At 42.0% G+C, this 20,765-nt stretch overlaps 1 protein-coding gene across 1 annotated transcript in view; it reads right to left on the bottom strand.

Moving 5' to 3' along the window:
* LOC119735692 overlaps positions 1 to 18,047 on the bottom strand; it is a 46,109-nt gene extending 28,062 nt beyond the window's left edge. The window contains 13 exon segments of the mRNA XM_038209546.1: positions 1,481 to 1,601; positions 1,986 to 2,078; positions 3,327 to 3,464; positions 3,676 to 3,786; positions 4,492 to 4,617; positions 6,186 to 6,427; positions 6,965 to 7,014; positions 7,191 to 7,238; positions 8,230 to 8,515; positions 9,157 to 9,355; positions 10,893 to 10,963; positions 11,960 to 14,000; positions 17,805 to 18,047. Coding sequence (XP_038065474.1) covers positions 1,481 to 1,601; positions 1,986 to 2,078; positions 3,327 to 3,464; positions 3,676 to 3,786; positions 4,492 to 4,617; positions 6,186 to 6,427; positions 6,965 to 7,014; positions 7,191 to 7,238; positions 8,230 to 8,515; positions 9,157 to 9,355; positions 10,893 to 10,963; positions 11,960 to 14,000; positions 17,805 to 18,032 — 3,754 coding nt within the window. The 5' untranslated portion in view covers positions 18,033 to 18,047.
* Between the last annotated feature and the right edge of the window lie 2,718 nt (positions 18,048 to 20,765).

Raw genomic sequence — 20,765 nt, forward strand, 5'->3', positions numbered from 1 at the left:
CAAGTTGTGCTCCCCGTGGTCTTCAGCAAATATTGTTTTTTTTATATTAACAAATTTCAACATGCAAGTTTTCTTCCAACCAAAAACCGTATTTTCTCTTTTTTTGGGGAGGTCTGCATGCAACACTCTGAAAAAAAAAAATTGTCTCTGAGCACAAACAGATCCGCTTTACGATCACACTTTACAGGGAGTAACTGTACAATGACTAATGAATTAAAGGCCGAGATGCGTAAATCACGCAAATTTGAATGCAAAGCGAAATTGACTGCCAATTTAATGTGCTTAAAGCTATAGTCCATCATTTGCAGCAATCCGAAAAAGTAACTGGCGTATTATTGTTGAAAAACATACTTGGTTGAAAGATAGTAAGTGGACTAAACTCCCTGTGAAACTAATCTTTCTGGGCAAGCTATCATTTTGAAGTAATCAATGAAAGAAGGCCTTTCCAACGCACCATAGGAAAATTTAAATTAGTAGTTCGTTTTTTTATTCGGCGCAGCGCACGCAAGCATTGGCACGACGCACAGGCACGCGCGGTTGCTATAATTCGTCGGATCAGTGCGCGACATCGCCTATAGCTGCAATTCAAAACAATTCAAAACATGATTCAGCAACTTTTGATTTGAAATTGAGATCCTAGAATACTGTTTTTCTCAGAATATACAGCTGAAGCTGAACTGAAACTTCATCAGGTTAGTTGTTCAGTACCCTTCTTTAGATTTTGAACACTTTTGTTGCTTCAAACGAACAAAATGCACAAATTACAAATGATGGACTATATCTTTAAGGGAGCATTTTGAAAGTCGGGGTGGTCGGAACAAACAAAACGGTTTGTTCGCGAACTAGACCTTTCCACTATCTACATTTACAAATTTACAGCACCACTACCTGTGGCAATGTTACAAATTCCTACTCGGATTCAGTCTGTATGAACTAGTCCTTACATGCAATGGCTATTTTCGAAAAAGTTGACCTACGCCTGTCATATGGCAATAGCAATAATTCTACTTGTTGCTGAAGTGCCAAACAACAGTGCTCAGGCATGCAACTGGGAATTTAGAAAAAAACGAGGAAACTCCAAACCAAACTACAGTTTGTATAGTGTTTTTCAATTTGTAATGGCATTCATTCATGAGAAGTACAAAACGAGGAAATCAGCGGATCCGAGGAAAAGTTGCATGCCTGAGTGCTAGCAACACAGGCTTTTTTCGTTCCAAATAAACTTGTTTAGTCTATTAAAAATCAAACCTACAATGTACATGTGATTCTAATATGTGAAATTCCCTAATTAATGTTCCTTTACACAATGCAAGATATAAAGTTTAATTACGTTTACCACATCATGAGGCTCGACACTACGCGTTTAACACTACAGCAGTAATTTTGGTTGCCCATGTACTGACAGAGCGTCAAAAATTACAAATAACTGCAAACCGATAAACTTTTCACGCTTGAAATATGTTCCGGTTCTACCCCTTACCTTTGTCAAAGAGTTTACCGCAATCTTGGCACAGCGAGAAGTCATGTGACCACTGGGCGTTGGGCACCTGACCCGGGGTGGTGGCACCGCAGCTTTTGCACTTGACGCATTTTGTGCATACCTTTAATGACAGAAAAAAAAATATTTTATAGGAATTATACCAAAACTGTTTCTAAAGTCGTCTTTTTCGAGAGTAATTATAATAATAACACATTCTTATATTGTAGCACATTTCAGGACCGCCGAGCTCGCAATGCGCTTTAACAATTCATAAACAATTAAATATATATAACTAAGGAAAACAACTTTCAAATAAATGTGTCTAAAGGCTGGTATTAAAGAATCAGAAGCAAAGTATATAATTTTGTAGAGCTGGTTATCAGAAAGATCCTCCAAAAACGACTGGTTGATTTTGGAGGATTGAGGAGGGTTCCGTTTTATTGCCTCTGGGTGCAAGGATCAATATTTGAATAGAACAAAACAATGTATAGGATTATTATCTCACCCATATCTTTCTCCTTTTGGATGGTTTGGTTGGATAGTTGGGTCCCAGGCATTCCGGGTGGTAACTGCTGTGGCATTTGTCGCACGTCAAAAGCTGCAAACAGCAACAAAGTTTTGTAGAAGTTATACCAAAACTATTTCTAAAAATTTCTTTAAATTTCTTTAAACTTATACTAAGTCGTATTCGAGAGAGTTAGGAATCAGAAGCAAAGTACATGTATATAATTTTGTAGAGCTGGTTACCAGAAAATATAGCTAGTAAAAACCAGACGAGTACCTGCCAATCAAAGTCAATGTAACTACAAGGCATTTGTCTGGTAACCTATTTTTGCTGAACAAAAACTGCCTATTAAGCAAATTTCTCAAGCTGCCCTCAGATCGACCTGTGATGTGCTTGCACCGCAAAGGAACCGTCGGCATGAAGTACAAAAGTCATGCTCAGGTAAAAAAAACTGTGAAGGCGTGTGATTATCGTTGAACAAATGGCATCTGGCCACAGAATAATTGCAACCATGCTCATGTCACCCGTGACGCAACGATTCACAATGAATTTTGATGATCCGGATGTATGCAAGACGTTGTAACTATACATAGATCTACTGCGATTGATTCCCATCTGTTGGGACCACGTTCCACAGAGGTGCAAAAGTTGAAATTTGTCTACTCTTGCGACTGTCCATTTTTTTGAGCGCCGACTGAGGCCGATCGTCTTGATATCACTCAGGTCGTAAAAAAAGTTAAGGTTGACCTGAGGGAAGCTTTAAGCATGTAGATTTATCACTATTTAACAGGAATATACATCATTTGCTTTTGCTGCAATTTTCAGAAATGAATGGAATTGGGGGGTTGGAAATATATAGCAAATATAGTTACACTGACTTTTTTGAGGTTTCGGGTTCGAAAATGCTATAAAAACCAAGAAAAACAATCATTTTCCTGTAGTCTGGTTCCCTGACTCCATATAAGAAGAAACAGGGCGGGTTAAAATTCATTGGGGAATTGTAAGGTCAGGGAACCAGTCTTGCTGGCTTGTACCCGTTCATAGGCGTGTAATCGATTGCAAACAAGTGCGATGGTCAATTGGGGCCAGTATTTGAAAACGCTGTTGGCCGACCAGTGTTGGAAATTGATACAAAAATACCACTTTTCTTGAAAATGACAGTATACCAGGTGCCATGATTTTACAGGATGCTTTACAATGTCATTCACTAACAGTCCAGCAAGGTATTTCAAAATGATTTGGTAGTTTTATTTTTTGATGTTTGCAAATGTTGTATTTTCCCTTTAAGGGATACAATTCTTGACTTCGCATAACCGAAAAATGTATGCAAAGTGCATTCACCTTGTCTTGCCTTCCGCACACGTGGCAGAACTTGCAGTGTCGGCAGCACCAGTTCTCCTTCTCTCCCTCTAGAGGGCGCTCATACTCCTCCAGGCAGAACGAGTGAAAGGGCTCGCAACAAACGTTGCAGTAGATCAGCTGTGGGAGTCAACAATAGGAAATGAGGGTGGATACTCATTTATCTCCATATGCTGTGCTTGTTTTAGTGTTCATGTTTTCTTAAGTGGATCTGAAAATTGTTTGTTCTAATGATTAAAACTAATTGTAACTTATGACAAATTGCATATGAAATGTACGGTGAATTTGACTCATCAAAGTATCTTGAAATCGTTCACATGTAATTGCATACCTCATGTTTACCAGTGCTGCTGCATAGGTAACACACAGTGCGGGGTACCATCGGCTCCGACGACAGGATGGCAATGCCGCGCTGCCACGCTGTCTCAATGTCGTAATCCTCCTGAAATGATCCAATCGAAAACACATTTGATCTATTAAAAATGTGTTACAATGGACGTGACACAACGCGCTATGTATGTTTAACTATTAAAAGGGAAGATGACATGAACATTGGTCCTTTTTATATAATTGTGACCTGCCATAGCATAATGAGGAATAACCCCCACCTTTGAATTTTCACAATTATGTTCATCATGTTAAAGCGCAAATCATTGGCTTTCCAATGATACCAAATTTATTCCTGTAGCTTAATTTCTTCCAAAGATATGACGCAGGAATTTCCAACAGTGGCCTGCCAAGTTTCGCTAACCTCAATTCAAGAAAAACAACTTTCAAAAAAAGACACTCATTGCACAGCCATTGGCAGTGAAAAACGTTCTTCTGTATTTCTACCTTTGTGGGTATTGTTTCCTCAACAATATTGCATAGTGTGAATCTTGGATACTTCGGCTACTCAAAAATACAAAACAATAAATATCGATTTTGACATGTTTTTTTCTAGTACATTCCGATTTCAGGCATCGATTACTCAAAAGAAGGTTTTGGGGGACATTCCTCATCCTGCCTCCGTAGGTAACAATTAAGGTTTCATGTAAATGTTTTTGCAAAATTTGAAAACAGATTTATACTTTTTTTGTATTAATTTAAAGGTCATGTCATTAACACTGGTAATCTGGGTGATGGTGGCATTATTGATATCTATTACCTTGAAGTCAATGTTGATACGATGATGGGTAATCTTCAGCGGCTCAATCTGGGGCTTGGCTTTCAACTTGGCCACGGTCAGGCTAGAGGAGCTGGTCCTGTTCGCTTCCAACTTGCGTAACTTGGCCTGGAAATCAAGAAGGAAAGTAAAACAACGTAAATAGTTTCTGACCGACAACGTGAAAATCAAGACGAGGCAGGGCTAGTAAAGCTGGTCCCAGAGCGCAAAGGATTCTTTTCAGTTGATTCAGATTAGGCGAAGGTTCACTTTTAGAGAAAATGTACAATTCGTCTGTAAGTTCTTTAACCCTAACTCCCTAGGAATTTTTGCTAGGGTACAACCTCAATCCTGCAAAATCCTCCAACTGCCTCCATGTAAAAATTGCATACAGCCTCCAACATTATCTGTCATGTTTTAAATGTGGTCCTTAGAGGGGTGACCACTGCCTCAATCCTGCAAAATCCTCCGGCAATAACTGTCAAAATGTTGAGGCAGAGCCAGTGACATCCTGGAGCAGTGTGGAGGATTTCAAGTATAATCTAGGCTTAAATTTATGCACGGCTGAGCATAAACAACACATGGTCTGGCCTCAAGACCTTGACACAGTCACACATTTTTTTCCATATCCTCAATCCTGCAAAATCCTTTGAAAAGAGCGTTTTGGAGGAGTTGGGGAAATTAGGGTTAAAGTACAAACAAAAGAAGGAAAATAGGAGGTCAACGATGGAGGATTTGTACACATTATGGGTGCATGTTGTTATGATAGCTACCTTAAAGGGTACTTGCAAAAAGGGAATTATAGTACCCCATAAGCCGGTCTTTATTTTATTTCTTTCTGGTAATGAAACCAAGGATTCCTCAAAAGTACCCTAAGCACTGTAGCTCAAAAGCCTGAAGAAACCTAGAGAGAAGACAATGAGAAGAAATTACAGTTTTAGAGGTGGGAGGAAAAGCCCAGAGGAATATTCTGAGGAAAACCCACGGAATCAGGCAGGGACTGAAAACCTAATCCACATATTGGCCCAGTCGGGATTTGAACCCGGGTCACAGCAGTGGAAGGCGAGGAAAGTACCGCTACACAAACCTGACAACCCTAAGAACATTTTTGTTCTTTGTTCTAAAGAAGAGGGAAAAAGGAGAACAGTGCAAGTATCCCATAAACCCCACCTGTTACCTTTCAGACAGCAAAATTCCATCACCTTTCCTTGTCTATGATCAAATTACGAAAATCATGACCTGGTTTATCAAAATGCCGATCAAAACTGTAAAACATGTTCTGTGTAAAGTGCTTTAGCAGAAGTGAAATTGTTAAAGTGCAACTAACTGCGAAATCTGTGGGATTTTGTCGGGCATAACAATCTGATTTCCTATGCTAAATTATGAATATATACAAACTTTAAAATTGAAACAAAAACACTGGTTCTCACGAAATTTCTCGACTTTTTTATGACTTTCGTCATATTTAATAATTTTCTGTGACTTTTCCAGACCGGGAAATTGAAGATGACATTTTCCAGGTTTCTTCCTGGCCACGGGAACCCTTTCTAAGGTTTGGTGTGTTCACGAGTTGTTTACTAGTTAATCACAAGCAAAGTGAACCACTGCTCACGAAGTAGACGGCAGACGGCAAAACCTCATTAAAAACAACAAATAATGCTACAAGTCCAGCTGTATTTCACTATTATAATTCCCACCTTCTCTTTCTCCATCTGTATCCTCTGGGCCCGGCTCATGGGTCTGTTGGTGAAGACCTTGATAGTGCCGCGTCGCGTGGGCAGCTTGATCCTGGCCTTGGCCTTGCCAAGACGAGACGAGCGCTGCTTGAAGGGCGATGATGTCTTGAGGTTGGCCCGCGGCCGGTAAACGGCATCAGTGACCCTGACTTGTTTTTGGTGGAAACTTGGTACAGGCAGCTGCTCCCGTTTGCCTTCTTCGACTACAGAGCAGGGAAAACAGTAGTCACAGGAAGACTGAATGTACCTGAATCCATCATAATCCACACCCGTTTTGGAGGATTTTGGCAAATTTCGGCAATGGAGGATACCTCCATATTGAAATTTTTTGTTGTAATATTTGAACCAGCAAAAAGCTATTTGAACATTTATTGATGATCGAATATTCAACATCTTTGGGACAGCCCTATTGTTTGGGTTTTTTGGCTTTTCCGAATAGTTCCCGAAAAGCCTTTGATTTGTTCTGATTTTGTTTCTTTTTTCTTTTTGTTTTCTTTTAGTTGTCCCCCAAATCGACATTGTACATGTTTTATTCAGACTGGCACTTTTGACATAAAACAAAGTCATATTCCCATAAAACTGAACTTAGGCAAAGACCCCAAAGTGAACTGGTGTCACCCAGCGTGACATCATGATGATGTCATCTTGGGACAAGTGACATCATCTAAAAGGTGCAGATAACCATGTAGGATTTTAATTTTTTTGAATTTTATGGTGCATTCTGCAAATGCTGGACATACCTTCTTGTAGAACCTGACTTTTATACCGTGGATTCCAACATTTTCGATGTCTGAAAAATGAACAAGAAACGATTCAAATATATGTAAATCTTAGGATTTTCTGTTACTTAAGCTTAGAAGGTTTAGAACGGGCAGCTGATTTCACAAAACACTGCCTTAAAGGTACATTTCCTTTTGGTGAGTTACACCACCACGTCATAGGCAATGCAATTAGTTTTCTACTTACATACAGGCTTGTCGCTTTTTATTGGGACCTCCAAACTTCAGTTTGTCTCTGCATAAAATAATAATTAAAAAAAATAGTAATTAAAAATTCCAACAATTTCAAGCATGTTTTACACTGTTATTACATGAATCAGAGGTCGACTGTTTTGAAGTCCAGAAAAAAATGAAAAGTATTTTACCACAATGCCAACTTGTTGCCTCAATGCTAACAGCCAATGTGCTTGAAAATTTGCCATGTAAAATATGGAAATATTAATTAAATCTGTACAAGCGCCTTTTGAAGAAAACGATCTTAACACCAAATGTGTTGTAGCCTCTTTTGTAACCTTACAACTACTACATGAAAAGCTCAAGAATTAATCAGAAAAAAAATCAGAATTAAAATAGATTGCAGTATTCTCCTCCAGGTGTGTGTAAAAGTCGGGAAGGGCTACTACAAAAGAAGTGGATTTCAGTATTTCAGTCAACTTTTAATTTTTGTGTATGACAAGTACATGTAAATAGTTTGTTGACTTTGAAAGCACATAACTTAGCTCAAGACAGTTGGAGTGCATTGAATTGCTATCATTTTACAGACTGGTTAATACAATGAAACTTCAATGGGCCTTATTCACGAGTCGGCCATATTGGATTGAGAGTGAGGTAAAATCTTCATTTTTGGAACTTATGTAGCGAAATGAAAGAACATGTAATGACGTTACAAATAAATACCAGTCTTCTCTGATGAATCATTTCAAAGTTGTGATTAACAATGTTTTAAGCCACATTTAAAAAAAAAATGCAAGTGAGGCTATAGTGAAAAAAAGTCTGGCACCATCCCATTCAACAGTTCACAGTTTATGAAATACATTCAGGGAACATGACTAAATGGCCAATTTGCCGTCGTCACAAAATTTGCTTCAAGTGTGAAGCGGCATTAAAGCTGATGTTGACTCTTTCCAAATGTAAATCAATGCCGATGATATATTTTCCTCAACTTGATCGACGGATGACACAACACTTATCTAAAAGCCCCAGTAACCCCCTCTCGCAAAACTTACAAGCAGAATTCACAGATCCCGCAGTCTTCCTTCTGCTGGCAGGGTTCGCACTCCCCGCACTTCTGCCGCTTGGCTGAGCCCACCTTCACCCCCTTGTAGGGAGCCAAGCGGCACTTTCTGTCGTGCATGAAGGGGAGGTTTTCCCCGGAGAGCGGGGCGCGGTCATCCTCGGTTACCCCCTTGCCGGCCAGCAGCGCCTGGCGTATCTTCTTGTAGTTGGCCCCCCGGTTTTTCCGGCTGTATTTGCTGGGCGATTCTGGGGGCTCTCCACCATCGGTGGTCAATTCTAGGACATAGGAAAGGAAGTTGAAAGTTCTAGGCTTGAAAGGAAGTTGAAAATCTTTGGCATACTAACAGCACAGATACGATGCGGGTCTTGTATCAACAGTTCAACAAATGTTAAATCCTGACTTCACAACCCCACCCCAATTTTGACTTTTACCTTGTTAAACTAGAATTTTATGGACTCCAATCGGAATAAAAATAGGGGACGCCAGTCCGCACCAGTTAAAATTTACATACAGCGATCAATATGGAGCTGTTGACAAAAGAAAGTGGCATCCGACAAAAAAATGATGCAACTTTGTGGTAGAGTAAACATCACAGTCATGTGTGTACATGTACCTACATGTTTTTCTTATTTTCGAATATTCAAAGCGGCAAAAAAGTATTCTAATGCAGGCATGCAACTAGGAATTTAGGGGAAAAAACGAGGAAATTCCAAACCAGGTAATGGCATTCATGTGAAGTAAAAAACGAGGAAATCAGTGGATCCGAGGGAAAGTTGCATGCCCGCTAATATTCAGTTGATGATCATATATTCGATTACTCTGGACAGCCCTAGCCCAAAGGTTTCTACATAATGCCCCCTCGTTTGTTCATGCATTGAGCCCACTGGTTTCATGTTTTTTTTTTATTTCCACATACCTATTTTGACCGTCTCTTTCACGCTGTCCCTCTTCTCCTGAGGCAGGGCACTGAGCGTGCGCTCCGAAGACAAGGAAGGGTCAGGAAAGGTCGCGACCTCTAACCCCAAGGCCAAGGGGGCACGGCGACACACATGCTTGATTCTCGGCCCACGAGGGATGGGCGTCGCAGTGGCCACTTGGGCGTCCACTTTGGGCTTCTGTGAAGAAAAAAACAACTTGGAATTTCAAAACAAATTCAACTTTCAACACGAGTTGACTTGAAATACACATTGAACTGTTGCATCAAGTTTTCCATTTTCATTTCAATTTGTGTTTGAACGCAAACATCCGTTACAAACACGGCCATACGATGAATTTTTCTTAGGAAAACACATTTTCTACATGTACTCACCTTAAATGTATGAAAAATAGTTGACATCCCTTTGCGATAAATTTTATTGAAAAGTGCACTTCTTTAAACATTTAAAATTGTCCTTGCTTTTTGCGGACAACTGAGGGCGTTGTTGCTGTGAAGCCATTTCAGGAAGACACTCTGTTCAGTTTAGGGGTTTTCTGTTCAAATTGTGAACCCAAATTTGTTAAATGAAAACATTTGTGAGAAAGGTTTACTCATTGGCTTACTGTCATGTACTGACACAACAAGGAATGACCAAAGAAAAGAATAATTACATTAGCAAAATATCGAAAATTTCAGCAACTTTTTGTGCTGAAATAGCTGAAACACTGAGGTTTCTGCCTGGAATGACATCACAGTTTCATTCATGAATATGGAAATTAGCATCAGCATAAAAACAATAAAGGCACCAAAATACCCTTGAAAATGGCAAAACGAAAATTGAAAATAAGGTTAAATGGGACACAAAGGTGGATATCCAAGGACTGCGTTAAAAAGAGTGACATTGCAGGGCTCTTTAATATCGAAACTGACAAAATATTATGAAAAGGTCCACTTGATTGTACATGTAAGTATTAAAATAGTAGTATTAACCCTAACTCCCTAGGCCTTTTTGCTAGGATGTAGCCTTAATCCTGCAAACTCTTCCAATCCGCCTCATGGAAATATAGCATATAGCCTCAAGCCTGCAAATTCCTCCGTTGTTTCTTGAATATGGTCCATGGAGGGGTGACCACTGCCTGAAACCTGCAAAATCCTCTGGCTATGACTGTCAATAGGCTGAGGCAGAGGCAGTGACATCCTGGAGCAGTGCGGAGGATGTCCAGTATAATCAAGGACTAACTTTATGCACGGCTGAGCATAAACAACACAAGGTCCGGCCCAAGACCTTGACAGAGTGCGTACTCCGAAATCAGCAACGCACTTTGGCCATGTAACCTCAATCCTGCAAATTCCTCCAATTTGCAAAAAGGATTTTGGAGGATTCAGGGTGGTTAGGGTTAATTAAAAAGATACTGTGAAAATGTAAGGTATAGTGTCATTCTCAAGAAAAGAGGATCATGTCCATAAATCATCCGAGAAGCTGACTAGAAAGAGAAAGGTGGCGAATGCTTATTTTCGGAGTTGCTGAGGTGGCTAGCATCACTGACGACGCCGATGAATAAGTAGTTCAAAACAACTCCAGAGACAAGTCAAAATGGAAAACTGTTACATCAAGTTGGCAAGATTGAAACCAAACTCCATTCATATTGACGGGAGTTCTATCAATTTTGATTTGGTACCACTCTAAAACACCTGTCTAGAGGGGGCATGACAGTGTTTTCAGTGGTTGATCCTACCTTGGATGGCTTGTCGGCGGTCTGTTCAGGTGACATGTCGGCTTCCATGGCTTCTACCATCTGCTTAGAGACTGTTGGAGAAAAAATAAACAGCAGTTGCTGATTACGCCTATTGCTGATTGCTCAAAACGTGATCAAATGGGGTTGCGGTATAAACCTTTTATGCTTTTATTTTGCACTACATTACGTTTTTCATTCAATTATCAAAAAACACCAGAAGGTGAAAGAGCACGTGCCCCTCCCCCCCCCCCCCCCCCCAACAACAACAAAATCCAAAAAATCTTAGAAACTTCAAAACACAAACACAGATGTACTGATACATGTATGAAGTACATACATAGGTAATGTCAATACCAATGTTCCAAAAAATAAATTAACATTTTCTTGTTGAAAATTCAATTGATACCATCGTCTGCATTTACCTATTGAGGCAAAATTAAATTGACCGTTCCAGCAGCTATTGAAATCATAACCACAATGGAAAGTATTATTCGACCTTAAAAAAAGTTGTCAACTTCGCAATTTTACTAGTTGTGCAATGAGCAAATAAGGAACATTTATGTAATTCGGGTGAGTCACAATGCAGTGCGCCACCAAGAGTTTGCCACGGAGAGTTCAATTTTTCCCAGGGCATTGTGGGAGATGGTCGACAAATTCACAGCACGGGACATTTGAAATTGTCAGTGTTTCCGGTCAGTAGTTTCGTAAGCGTATGATTCAAGTATCTGTTTGCCTTTTCTTTTTCTTTTTATCAATACGGTGGTTTTTTTGGTAAGGCGGCAGAACGCTATTTATACTCAGTGTGTTACCTCCCGAGTGAAAGTTGGAAAAAATCACTCGGGCGGGACTCGAACCCACGACCTCCTGCTTTCCAGTGCAGGTGTCTTACCACTCGACCACAGAGCTAACAGGATCGATTGGCTGGTTCGAATCTCAAATTGTCTACCGACACTTGTTCATGATTGGCCATGGTTTGTCAACCGTACACTTGAAAAATGGACTCTCTACGGCAAACTCTTGGTGACACACAGCATTGTGAATCGCCTGAATTCTTAATTTGCGCTTACCAGCATCCAGGTGAGTGCCCCTATCCCCTCCGAGGGACGATCTGGAATGCTGTGGTGTCTTCACCTCTGACGAGTGTGGACTCGCCCTTTTGTCCTTCGCCAGCTTATGTAGGTGTGCGCGGTGGCTACCCTTCACCTCTTGAAGAACAGGGGAGGCTAGTTGTGGTTTTCTCTCGCCCTCTGTCCCCGACTTTTTCCTGATGTGTGAGTAAGCACCCATCTGGAATCCTCGGGCTTTCCTTTTGTCTGGGGTGGAACTGTTTCTCTTAGAGGCTTTCTTTACACGGACAGTTTGGAGTAGATTTGAAGTTGTTAATCTTGGGGCATTCTCATTCTGTCTTTTGATGTCTTCTTGTGGTTCTTGTGCCTGGATGGCCCTCTGGTACCTCTGTATCAACTTGTTTCGGCCGGTTTGTATATTCTTGTTCCCCATTTTATGTTTTACTGTTGGCCTCATGGCTACAAAGCCCTTCTTACGACCAAAACACTTGAAGTGAGCTTTAGTAGGAACAGAGCCAGGCCGGTAGTCCAAATCATCGTCGCTGGACACATCCGCAAACAATAAAGTATCGTCTAGCTCCTCGTAGACTGAGGACTCCTCTCTTGGTGAACTTTCTGAAACTGGCTTGGACAAGACGTTTGATGCCTTTGAGGATGGAGACGAATCATTTTCTAGATAACGCTTGCAAGGCTTGATAATACGGGAAGATCGGGCGCTGAAAGACGGGAGGAAAAATGTACCTGCAATTTTTGTGGCTGACGGCGGACTTGACACGATGCCGTCACTGTCAAGATCTGTAATCTGAGGTGATATTGGGCTTGCTGCTGGTCTCCGATTCTTTTGATTCCTCTTGAGACTGGATTTTACTGGCACCAATGATGGGACCTTCTTGTGTTTGACAACGATGGCTGTATTCTTACTGTTAGTTTTCTCTTTAAACTCAGTAACTACAGCTTTACCGGATGTTTTGATCTTCTTTAAAGCTGCCGCTGTCCTGCTGGGCGGAGATGGACTACCTGTCCGCTGCAGGAAGTTCACATCTGCAACCATGTCGTTCAGCATGAGCGATTTCTTAATCATCCTCTTACCGACCATGGTCAGGTTTGTATCTGTGACTGGCTTCCTCTGTTTTCCTTTGGCGCGGGCCAATATCTGCCGTGCTGCAACGTCAGTTCTCTTGTTTGAAAGCTTGTTGGCAGGGACCGATATCCTCACGACATCCTGGGATTGTAGACTAGGCGGTTCCAATTTGACAGCTGTGGTCTTCAGTTTCTGTTGAGGCAGCAGGACCCTGCTCCTCTTGGCCCGCAGTTTCTCTTTCTTGGCGAGCGCCTTGGCTCTCTTGCGTTCCCGCATTTTCTCCTTTTTTGCCTTATCTTGCAATCTCTTCTGTTGCCTCTTCTCCTTTGCCTTATCACGCTTCAGCTTCTCTCTTCGGGCCTTGTCCTGCCTCCGAAGCTTGTCTCGCTCCTTCCGCTGGCGGATCCTCTCCCTGGCCTTCAGATCTCGAAGGAACTTCTCCTGCATCAACTTAACTCTCTTCTCCTGTTTGTTCAGTGACGTGGCCTTCGGTACGCCGAGGTCAGGCCGTACAAAATCCAGATTCAAAGCGGCCGGAGGTCGACGGTGGCGGACGATCTTGGCCTTCTTGCCATCTGGCAACAGTTTAATCTTGATACTAGTGATCTTCGACGGCGAGCTTGACTCTGATGACAGTGATGGCACTGCTTTTTCCTTTTCCACAACCTTACCTTTCGGCTGGATACCATATCCTACCAGTTCCTCCGGTCTCTTCAGTGTGTACAGCTTTGGTGACAAGTCCTCCTCACCACGGAGCATTGCCGCGTAGGATCGGCGTATAACGTTCCGGACATTCCGACCAGAGCTGTGCACTCGCTGCAGCTGCGGCTGCAGCGTGGATCGCTGGGGCATCCTTCGGTCCTTTGACTGGCTCTGCCGCTCCAGGGCCTCCTCTTCTTGGAGTAGCTGGTATGCTTGTAGTTCTCCATCATCCAGGGTAAAGCCATCAAATTCTTCTTCCTGTTGGAGGCAAGAAAGAAGATCATCAGATTGTGACCTCAATATACATGTATGCCTCATTCCGTATGCACAATACTGCCCCAAAACCTGCCCAATTTTTCAAAACCGAAAGGATTTATTGGAAGGATTTAAGAAGACACAGCCTCCGCTTTTACTTTGCATGTCCCTTGGCAGTAATATCCAGAAAAAAGAATATGCCATTAGTTCCCTGCATATTCAAGGATTGAGAGGGATCCAGGTTCAAATGTATGTAAGTTCCTGGCCCACATAGAGCCTTTGCATCTTGCGACCACACAGTCCCAAATATGACAAAGGTATTAAAAAAAAAGGCCAAAGTTTTGAGACAATCTCTATGGCCACCCAAAGATTGGAAAGTTGGAAAGTTTTGTCACATCTATTGATCAAGTACAGGGCTTGAATTGAACGACGGCCACGACGGCCAGTGCCGTCGTTGCCTTCTTACTGGCCGAGGTGCCCCACAAAAAATCCCTGTCTTCACGGCCAGTTTTGCCTTACCCCATAATTACCTTGGCCGTCGTGCCCTTTTTGCAAAAACATCTATCAGCCTATTAAAACCACTACAATCCTTGATTCCAGTTGTTTTTCCACACATTGACAATGTATTTCGATGCCATGCCAGCCCGATCAGTTGTCTTAATATCTCGCCGAATCAATCACACGCGCGCGGTGAGTACGGCCGTGGCCAGCCGGCAAAACGCCGGCGATTCCCCACTGTATGTACAGTACATGATGTACACTGCATGCCATACATGTACACCGCACTGACAACCAAAGATCTACGCGCGCTCTAGGATCAAGTTCCTGTATGTGCCGATACTTCAAGTAGCGACACCCCCGCCGCAAAAATATATGTGTGTATTCGTACACACACATACCAGCAGGATTAAGTACGGCAGATCTTACGTGCAGTCAACAGACTTTCTTTTTCTCAGTGCTTGCATGCGCGGTACATACAGAACACATTGATGTTCGTGTACGAGGCAAACGAGCTCGGAGCATAGTGAAAACACGCGTGCACATGGCGTTCCGAATTCCGATTGTCAAAAGCGGACATTGTAAATGGCGATCGTGTATTAATTATGGGCCCGATTCCCTAAGAGAACAAAATCAACTTTTAAGCCACATTAAGAACATGCAGGTAGGTTATAGATAGAGGGAAGGGTTTCAAATTTTTAAGGGGAATTTGGAGGGAAAACGACAACGAAAAAACGCAACACGAAAATAGAGATGGCGATCGCACGTCACCAACTAGCCACTAGCATGACTAGTGTGGCCGTCGGTATGCTGCGCTGAACCAAAGCGCAGCATACCGACGGCCACACTTGTGGGGCTAGTCACCAACCATAAAACCGCTTACAAAAAACATAATTTCTATCCTCCAAAAAGTGTTCAAAATTACAAAACAGGTGCCATATAAGCTGAGAGAAGTCTGCTTTAGGTTGAAAAGGTAATTTTTTGAATGATATAAACATCTTTGACTCAAATTTGATCGAAACTAAAGAGGGGCCATAAACTACATGATCGCCGATATAAATTCGCATTTTTTTTTAGCCGGCCTCTGTGCCCCTTCTGCAGATATTAGTTTGGCCTTGGTGCCCTCCCAACTGGCCTTGGTGCCCTCTATAATTTTGCTCCATTCAAGGCCAAAGTGGCCTTGCCCTAAAAATTCCCAAATTCAAGGCCTGAAGTACAATGTACATGTATTTGTGTGGTACATGTGAACTCCCCAACCTGTGCTAATTCAGCCGCATGTACATGTACATACATGTATTGCACAAATACAGTGTTTGTATCACAAGTGCAATAATTTATGATCATTCATCAACTTTTTTAATTGTACAATTTTTAATGGTGCAAGAGGGACCTGTCTATAGTCCTGACTGACTGACTGACTGACAGTCACTCGTGAGCGGGGCAGTGACATCCTAGGGGACAACCCTGTCTATATGCCAATGAATGGGCTAAATCTGGCCAATCATGAAAAGACTTTAAGAGAATTAGCCATTTTGACTCAATGGGATTTTGAGCACTCTGGGATTGGCTTGATAGATGTAGCTCTGTGGTGTTTTTTTTGGTCAATGACATTGCACTAGGCACAGGAATGTCGCTACGAGAGAACTCAGAATTTGGTGCATTCAATTGCCATTGTTCTTTAAAGTATAAAAGAGCCACATAAAATCACAAGGGAGATTTCAAAAGAACGTTAAAATGTTATCTTAATCTCCATTTTACATTTATTTGTTTTATTGTTTAGCATGTTATAATTTAGATAGTGGATATATTGCCGGAGGTAATGCCGGCAAGCTAACGTTTACTAAAGGTTTGCCGGCGACAATCCATACCAACAGAGGGCGCTGTACTCTCAAAGATAGGGCTGAATTATAAGATATATTAAATTACCACCAACAATTGTGTAGCACACCTGGTCTAGTGGATAAGCAATGGATCTCATGAGCGGGAAGACCCGGGTCCAATCCTGATCACCGCTGCCGACATTTCTAAGGTTTTTTTTTCCCATCCCCGAAAAATAACAATATTCTTCTTTTATTATTTTAACATGTCTCAAACATTTTATTGCAGAGTATTACATTTTCTTTTTCAGATTTGTGGCTCTGGAGGATTTTTTTTAAGGGATATGAACTCCGAAATTGTAAAACGGTCTGATTCCCATCTTGAGAATACGAAGTTACAACGATAATGTTGGCATGGAGCCAGACTAAAATTTGTCACCGGAAAATGTTTTAAGTACAAAAAAATAGTAACTGCATATGTTCAGTGCATATCCGCCAAGGTAACGTTTACTAAACGTTTGCCGTCTCCCCCCCCCCCCCCCCCCCCCCCCCCCCCCCCCCCCCCCCCGGCTGAACAAATCTGTCTTTAAATACAGCTATAGCTAGTGCTAGACTAGGCCCCAGTTGATAATGATATCAACTACGGCTGGAATTTAGATGGGCATGACACCGGGTGATGAAACTTAACAGCATTCTTGCAACTAGTGTATGCCCAGTGATGCCTGTGTGCTCCACTACGTGCATGACTAGCTTCATAAATGTGGCCAATTTACTGGACTACCTAAATAAAGGCCACACTTCCACCATGTACAAAAACATGTTGAACTTTGTCAAATGTTGATTTTCACATTTAGGCTTAGGCCCTAGGCCTAGTTTGTAGTTTTATTTTTGCTTTAGAAGTATACTCACCCTCTTTATAGGCTAATCAGAAAGTGCTGCCTTTTTTCAGATGTCTAATTTTTGTGCAATTTCATGTTGAAATTTTGACACGCAAACTTGTGCAAACGAATCTGGAAATTTCACGAAAAATAGACATCTGAAAAAGGCAGCACTTCTGATTAGCCTCTAATTAAAGAGGGTGAGTATGCTTCTATTTCTAAAGCAAAAATAAACTACAAACTAAGCCTAAATGTGAAAATCCAAATCTGACAAAGTTCGACATGTTTTTGTACATGGTGGAAGTGTGGCCTTTTATTCACGGAGGTTGTCCAGTAAATTGGCCAACACGGCAACAGCCATGACATTGACAGCAGCCTTAAAACTTAATGATTTCAACAACATTTAACAGGCCTTGTTGTAAACACTTTATTCTCTTTTTTTGCTGAATTATTGTGAAATACATTTCAAATCTAACTTCTTTAGTACTAAAAACCACTGAATTCGCGGGTGGGTTCTGTGACAACCAAGGCAAAGTCCTCCCCGCGAAACACGCATACCGACATCGTGGCATCGACCTGCAAAACAGGAAAAACGTGACCAACTCGTTTCTTACCTCGTCCGAGTCGCCAAACGTGTCGTAAAACCACCTCAAATTTCTCTGGATGTTGGCTGTGAGATTGAAGAAGAGAATCTGTGAGTTTCGGGCTTCGTGGGGCATGAAACGTATGAGAGATCGGCCATATCTTTGGCCAGGCCGCCCGGGAAAACGTAAGCGCGCCATGTTGAAATTCGTCCAAGTATGCACGATATTGCATGCAGATAGTAAATACAACACGCACATAAATGGCGGGCCCGGGAACGAGATGTGAAGTGATGCATAAAGATTGGTACAAAGGTTGGAGGTGAAAGGTCATACTTCACGTTGTCGCGCGGCATCGGGTGTCGGACGCTTCGCCCCATTTCCACGTCGCCCCATGTCACTTCGCCCCTAACCACTTCGCCCCATCCCCACTTCGCCCCATCCCCACATCGCCCCATCTCCGCTTCGCCCCATCCCCACTTCGCCCCATCCCCGCTTCGCCCCATCCCCACTCCCCACTTCGCCCCATGTAGTATAAAAAAGGGAAGGTTAGGGGTGCAGACCAAATAAACTGCCAAAGACCCCAGATAATAAATGCTCCCAATTCTAGAAACTTAGGAAAAATACAAACTCTCTGATGAGGTGCTCGAGACACAGATGAGAGAAATGATGGCTTAAATAAAATCATCAGCCGCTGGATTCAAAAGAATCCCGTAGGTATGGGTCAGTGAGTTCAAAGGAACTCACTGCCTTGAGGAAAATGTTCCGTCAAAATTTGTCTGATATGTGAGACTTACAACTTCATTGATGAGATTGGTTCCTCCAAGAGTGAAATTAGGATGTCAAAGGTATTGTCGTTCTCAGATATGTGGGAGACGGGTTGGTATAGCCGGGTTGGGAACAAAGTTGGATCTTTTACTTCAAGCTTTTTTCTCGGTAGGGGAGAGCCTAGCTTGAGAGGTTGGTTATGAATTGTTCATTTGGTGATGGGCTAATTCTTTCCGTTGGTTAGCAATTAGTGAATCTATTGAAATAGTTTTTTTTTAAGCCAAAAAAATAGATGAAGATTTTTTTTTTTTACATGTAACGGCTGGGGCGAAGTGGGGATGGGGCGAAGTGGGGATGGGGCGAAGTGGGGATGGGGCGAAGTGGGGATGGGGCGATGTGGGGATGGGGCGAAGTGGGGATGGGGCGAAGTGGTTAGGGGCGAAGTGACATGGGGCGACGTGGAAATGGGGCGAAGTGTCCGACATTCGCGGCATCGAAGCCGAAATGCAAGTTCTTTCTTTCTTTTTACAACGATTGTGTTTATAGCTCCTTGATGTAACTAGATTTTTTGGTGGCTCTAATTTGTAAGGATTCAGTGACCCAGTTTTGTAACAAAGATAATCTTTAGAATCGCCTATATCGTTTGAAGATTCCAATTTAAAGTGCTTGGAAATTGGAAAACACTTTCGGACGCGAGGCCTGCATGTGCGCCTGTACGCGACGGGTATTTAGCGGTTTGAAACTGCTGGAGTATTCAGTATTAAAATGATTTTAATAGCCTCGCGTGCGGAAGGGGGATAGTTTAATTGCATCGAATTCAATCAATGCCATGTTGAGAGTGGAAGATTTCCAAATAATAACTAATAACGCCGGCGAGCTCGCTGAAGCTACATAGTTCCCAACGGTTGTCCCATTATGCCGCGATAGTGGGCCATGCACGGCACCAGTCTATTAGGATTGTGGGCGCATCTGGCAGGTCATTCATTTTATTTTGAAAGGTTGATTTAATTTAGCACACTACTTATGAAACAACACTTCAAAGTATATAGGCCTAAATCTTTATCCTGCAATTTTCGTTTTATTCAAAATACGGGCTGAAAATCCTGCCCAACTCAGTTTCAGAAATCGACTCTATGGCGTTTATACTCGGCGACGTCAACTTCAATAGAGAGTTTCCGGGCGCTGAGTTTCCGGCCGGACGGCGGCCGGCCGCCCGGCCAATAGTACGCAATGCAACTGTCCAGTCTTCCCTGGCAAGGGGAGGGGGGAAGGGGGGGGGGAATGTTTTTCCCAAACGAAATCTGCATGGGATGTACGCTACGACATTTTGGACTTAGTTGAGAAAAAAATATAAAACTAGAAGAAAAAAAAGAGGAATCGAATTGGGGAACGTAATAAAATTAGAAAAAATATATGAATTAGAACTTAATGAAATTCCAACTTTACATTTCCCTTAAAAAACAAAATCATCAAAAGAATCCTCAGATTAGAAAAAAACAAATTCGGGAAAAACCGATGATTTGGACCCATACCGCGTCGCGAGGGTACCTCGATCGCGGTACAAAATCGCGACCTCAAACTGAGCTATCGCACTGCTCGATCGACCGTCCTGGAAACTCATGGTAATATCTACCTGTGTCATTATTATACAGCTCTATGACCTGTGTACGTATCATAAAAGTATTGTAGAGGGCGCTCAACAACCATGTAATCCAAATGTTGTTTTGGGAAAAAAATAATTCGCGGCAGGAAGGGGGGGGGGGCTGTTCTAGGGGTAGCAAGCCTAAGTATAAAAACGTCGTATATTAATAGATTTTATTGGCTTTATCTCAGCAGATCGAGTATTACTAAATATGCATGGTGACATTTTCGTGTTTTATCCCGATACAAAAATAGATTCCTTTTCTAAATTGCTATTTTTCTAAAGTCATACACTTTTGAATGAGACATCGACCGAAAAAAACGGCCCACGTTAGTCAATGAGAAAGTTTGAATTTCCAGACCGTGGAATTCCGTTCTCGCGGCCGAGGAAGGCGAACCCAGTTTCCTCGCGAAGCAGACCAAAATAAAAACAAAGAAATTAGAGGGTAGCACATCCAAAAACTATTCTATAGCGATACAAAAGCTATTTACTTTTGATTCAGACATATTAAAATCGACCGCAAGATCGGCCAATGTTAATTTCTAGTTATTGAGCAATTTCGAATTATCGGCTGCCAATTTTTC

The sequence above is a fragment of the Patiria miniata genome, unplaced genomic scaffold (assembly GCF_015706575.1).
Source record: "Patiria miniata isolate m_02_andy unplaced genomic scaffold, ASM1570657v1 HiC_scaffold_29, whole genome shotgun sequence".
Lineage (NCBI taxonomy): Eukaryota > Metazoa > Echinodermata > Asteroidea > Valvatida > Asterinidae > Patiria > Patiria miniata.